The sequence below is a fragment of the Pleuronectes platessa genome, chromosome 18 (genome assembly GCF_947347685.1).
Source record: "Pleuronectes platessa chromosome 18, fPlePla1.1, whole genome shotgun sequence".
Lineage (NCBI taxonomy): Eukaryota > Metazoa > Chordata > Actinopteri > Pleuronectiformes > Pleuronectidae > Pleuronectes > Pleuronectes platessa.
Genome location: NC_070643.1, coordinates 20,825,492 through 20,830,212, shown reverse-complemented (window position 1 = coordinate 20,830,212; position 4,721 = coordinate 20,825,492). Strand labels below are relative to the sequence as shown.

Here is a 4,721-nt window from a genome sequence, read left to right as displayed (position 1 = left end):
GAAGTGCAATAGATGCCACGTGCAGGAAAACATCATCAAGATTAAAGTCTTCAAGATTAAAGATTAAAGTCTCTAGCAGCATTTGATGAGGGTAAGCATCCCGAAGGACAACCCCAACATGACATGCCAAGCAGTCCCGCTGCAATCACAGTCCATGGTCAGCAACCAGCAGGACCACGATCCACCATTATATACCCTCATTTGTTTTACTAGTTGATGGCCTGATCCAAGAGGCTTGTGTGCGCCGCGGAGCATGTCTGGGCGAAATTCTCACAAGAACTCAAATAAATGCCCGTCAGATATCAAAACACATTTGGGGGGAATTGATGACAGAAAGAGGAATTTGTATTCTTAAATATTGATGAATGAAAAATAAATTGGGCTTCAAAAGAAGGGGCACTTTTCTCATCCAGGGCAAAATGGCCAGTGCTTGAGCACCACTAGGGGTCTATCTGTGTACGTGCCTGATTCAAACTGAATAACATCTGAGACGTCACTGTAAGAAAACCACAAATATCCATTTGACCAAAACTTGAGGAAGTGAATTATGTTAATGATCTGGTCTGGAGGAACTAGACGTCTTCTGAGAACCTTCAGCACATTTGAGTCTGACAGGAAAGATTACAACAGTTTTCGAGCTGGTGTCAGACGAAGCTAAATTTATTTACAAATTTATCCTCACTGATTGTCTCACAGCAGGAAAATGCCTGAAGCTGAAGTTCTTTACTCTGATATTAAGTTCAAAGGAGCGGAGGGGAAAACAGACGGTGAGTTTTAAAGTACAATACTGAATACTGAGTCTACACATTGTTTTATATTATAATAATGATTATTAATTTTAGACGTTAAAACAGAGAGTTGTTCATTTGGAAATTGTTCATTTGTCTTTCACTCGGTGCACTTGACTTCCCTGTTTCTCTATTCAGTAAAACTGAAACATTCCAGAAGTCTCCAGGATTCGTCCCTTGTGTTTTTCTGTTTGACAGAAACATGAACACTTTTACCAGCAGAACATAAATGTACATATTTGTATATTTTTGTGTTGCAGTGGCCACACCCTCTACGGATGAACCCAATTATTCCGAAGTCAAGATCTCAAAAGCTCAGCGACCTGGTGAGTGATAAACTGCACGGAACTATTTTAACAATCGTGTCACAAGTTTTTCAAAGGAAAAGACAAAAAAGTCAATCCTTATTGATTTTCACTTCTTCTGATTGTTGATTGTTGATTCTCAAGACACCACTAATGAGCTTCAGACCTTTTCTATATTTGACTGACGATGTCTGTCCTAAACCTTGAGTTCAATCTCATAATAACATGTGTTTTCTGCCTTTAAATGATTTTTTAAAAAGTTTGAAGCCACTTCTGTGAATAAATGCTCATCGTTGTTTATGTCTGGAGAAGATCTTCATTAATAAAGCATCATGCCTCAGTTTGTGAAAGTGGCTGAGGACTCGAGCTCAATCTGATCCAACTGGATTCAGGCTCATGCTTCTTCTGGTTTCTCACAAATATATTCATGAGGCGATTTGCAGGATCTATCGTACCAGGTCTTCAGGTCCATGGCTCCGTCTTCCTAGTAAAGACGAAGTTCAATTCTGTTTAAAAGATTAAGAGAAGAAGTAAAAACTATCTGCGTGTGTTTCCTGTACAAAGGTGTGAGGATAAGTCAGTTGTATGAAAAAAAATGAGGAAGTGACCGTTATGAAAGGTCCGTGAAATATTTATAGTCAATTCCCCAAATCAAATTTTAGACTTCTACTTCCTGTCGGCTACACTCGCTCCTGGTTTTTACAAATTCATCTTTAATCTGTTAGGGTTGATTTCTGTTGGTCGTTGGTCGACTGTAAAAACAAAAGACATGAAAGTGGGACTTCATCTTTAAAGACTGTTATGAATATTAGACATTTATCTCCATCGTCTTTCTCTTCTGCTGTTGAACAGGCTCCAAACAACCTGCAGCATCAAACAGGCGATCGGGGGTCACATCGGAGCGAGTGGCCCTGCTGGTCCTCAGTGTTCTCCTGGCAGCTGCAGTCACAGCTCTTGGTGTAACCCGTGAGTTTGATTCCTAGAAGAACATTTCTCAAAACAAGTCATAAAATCTGTCCAAAAACTTCTTCAAATAATCCTTTTGCTTTTAGATGTTTGTTTGTGTAGATGTAAAACCAACAAACGGAATTTAAAAACATTTCAAGTTAATGATTCTCCTGCTCGTCATCAAGAACTGACTCGTTTATCAAATGAAGTTTTAACCTTTATTGATGAGATTGTCTTTTTCTAATCAGTTTATGAAAATATTCAAACCAAGAAGCTTCAAGAGGAATGTGAGGCAAAACATTTCACAGGTAAACTTCTTCAATTTGTTTCTGAAGTTTTAAGGTTTAATCCGCAGCAAGGTCACTTTCTCTTAAAGTAGTTTCTTCACATTTCTGCTTCCTCTCTGTTCAGACGATTCTGATGAACGACATTTTGTTTAACAGGAATTCTCTTAACATTTGTCCCATTAGATGTTCAGTTAAATTAAAGCGTAATAGCAAGAGGGCTCCATTAACCTTTTGAAAAAGGGTTTGTCAACTGAGTGCAATGCATTCTGGGAAAGTTTGGGACAGGAAGGATCCACCCGTTGGAGCCTTTGTTTCTCTGGGTTAGACGGATGCATTTGTCGGCCCCATTTGAAGGAGCCTCTGATATGAGACAGCGTAGTCACTGCCCCTGGATTAAGACTCAGCTATTGACTGTAACTGCAGTTGCAGAATAGCTGCCTTGCTCAAGGGCAGTGTACCACCACCCTCTCAAACTCAAATTTTCATCAGTCTTTCAAAACTCTTCACATTCAAAGTCACTGCAGCTTCCAGATCTAAAGTAACCAGTGATGTCCTTTGCTGTTATCTCTCCAAAGATGAAACATGTCCGAGGTGCGAGGACGGCTGGGAGCCACATGGAGGAAAGTGCTACTTCTTCTCCTCGGTTAAGTTAATCTGGAATGAGAGTAGAAGACAATGTGAATCAATGAAAGGAGACCTGGTTGTGATAAACAACAGAGAGGAGCAGGTATAAAACACTGCTGCAGGTCGATGTTCTCATATCTTATCACATCGTCACAGATAAATCACCTTCTCCTCTTCAGAGATTCCTGGAGTCTAAAGTGAGGGGAAAAAAGGACAAACCTGAGTTCTGGATCAGACTGACAGACTCAGAGAAAGAGGGTGAATGGCTTTGGGTGGACGACACACGACTGGATCCAAGGTTTGTTATTGAGAAAACACTTTTTGTGATCGACGTCAGTATGAAAGTTTTCATGGATCCGGTTCTGTGTTTCCCAGTTTGAAGTTTTGGTATGAGGGCGAGCCAAACAACTGGAGAGGGATGAATCCTGATGGAGAGAACTGTGTGACGAGGTGGGAGAAAGACGGAGCCAAGGACCTGAAGACCTGGTTCGATCAATCCTGCAAATCGCCTCATGAATATATTTGTGAGAAACCAGAAAAAGCATGAGCCTGAATCCAGTTGGATCAGATTGAGCTTGAGTCCTCAGCCACTTTCACAAACTGAGGCATGAAGCTTTATTAATGAAGATCCTCTACAGACATAAACAACTTTGAATAATATCTAGAGTCTCATATGTTCTTCAGTTTCCTTCTTATTTTAAATTGACGTCTACTCCTCCCTCATATAAAATCTATGAATATTAAATATAATATCTCCTTCTTTCCTGTTGAGTCTATTTATTATTTATGAGTGTTTTTCTGAGAAACTAGAGATTGAGACCATCTTCTCTCTACTGACATAGAGTCAGTTCTTATTTACACTCAATAGTTTTACCTTAAAACATGAATGGAGAAATATGCTTTCGCTGCGGGTGAGGCAGAGATCCAAGTCTTTCTCTATCCGGAGAGATGGGAAGGAAAATCAAACATAACTTTTCAAAACTTTCTTTTTTATTCCAAATAAAATGACGCAGATCTCAGGTCAGAACTGAAAGTGTTGAAATTCAACGACTGAAAGGAAACAAACAATAAAACATGAACGTGCAGCGACTGGAGAGAAGTTAACTGCGTCAGAACCGGAAGTCTTGATGAAGATGTCTCTTCTTCACAGTTTCTATCAGAAAGAATGTCTTTAACAAGTAGAACAAGAACATGTGGACGTGGTGTCGTCTGTTGTCCGTTGGGCCGAAGCTCTGCTACCTTCTGTCCTGCAGCTCTCGGACTGGGAGGAGTCGAGCGAGCATGGCCTCCATGGTGTCGCCATCCAGTGGGGAAGAGGACGTAACCTGACGGGGGGAACAAACAGGATCTCTGAGCAGATCCTGTTATGGGTGGTTCTTTGGTTGGACCCCAAAGCAGACACAGAGAGCAGTCTAGTGTTGAGTGAGGTTTATTTTAACACCAGAAAACAGAGCAGGCAGGCTGTGGAGGCAGGGTGCTGGCTGGCCGAATAATCCAGGGGGGAAAACGCAGGAGGGAAAGCGAAAAAAAACCGAGGAGCAGCAACAAGGCACACCGAGGAGTCTGTGTAACAAAAGAAAACACTAATGGTTAAATACGAAACAAAATACGAAGGGCGAGAATCAGAGGTCGTCATGGGTACGCTACCGAACAAGACGGAATTATCTGGCAGAGTAGTGGAGTCGGGACCAGGCTTTTATGGAGTGGATGATGGGTGAGTGATTGCAGGTGTGCCTTGTTTGCTGAAGTGAGGAAGCCAGCCACACCCC

General features: G+C 41.3%; 1 protein-coding gene across 2 annotated transcripts; it reads left to right on the top strand.

Moving 5' to 3' along the window:
• Positions 1-555: 555 nt before the first annotated feature.
• Positions 556-3,705, top strand: LOC128461398 (hepatic lectin). 2 transcript variants are annotated; one of them, XM_053446321.1, is made up of 7 exons: positions 556-767; positions 1,049-1,114; positions 1,946-2,059; positions 2,290-2,349; positions 2,904-3,055; positions 3,132-3,250; positions 3,328-3,705. In XM_053446321.1, the coding sequence occupies exons 1-7, from the start codon at positions 704-706 to the stop codon at positions 3,497-3,499; spliced, it is 747 nt and encodes a 248-aa protein (XP_053302296.1). In that variant the 5' UTR covers positions 556-703; the 3' UTR covers positions 3,500-3,705. The 2 variants fall into 2 exon arrangements, with proteins under 2 accessions (XP_053302296.1, XP_053302297.1); XM_053446322.1 differs by lacking the exon at positions 2,290-2,349.
• Positions 3,706-4,721: the final 1,016 nt, after the last annotated feature.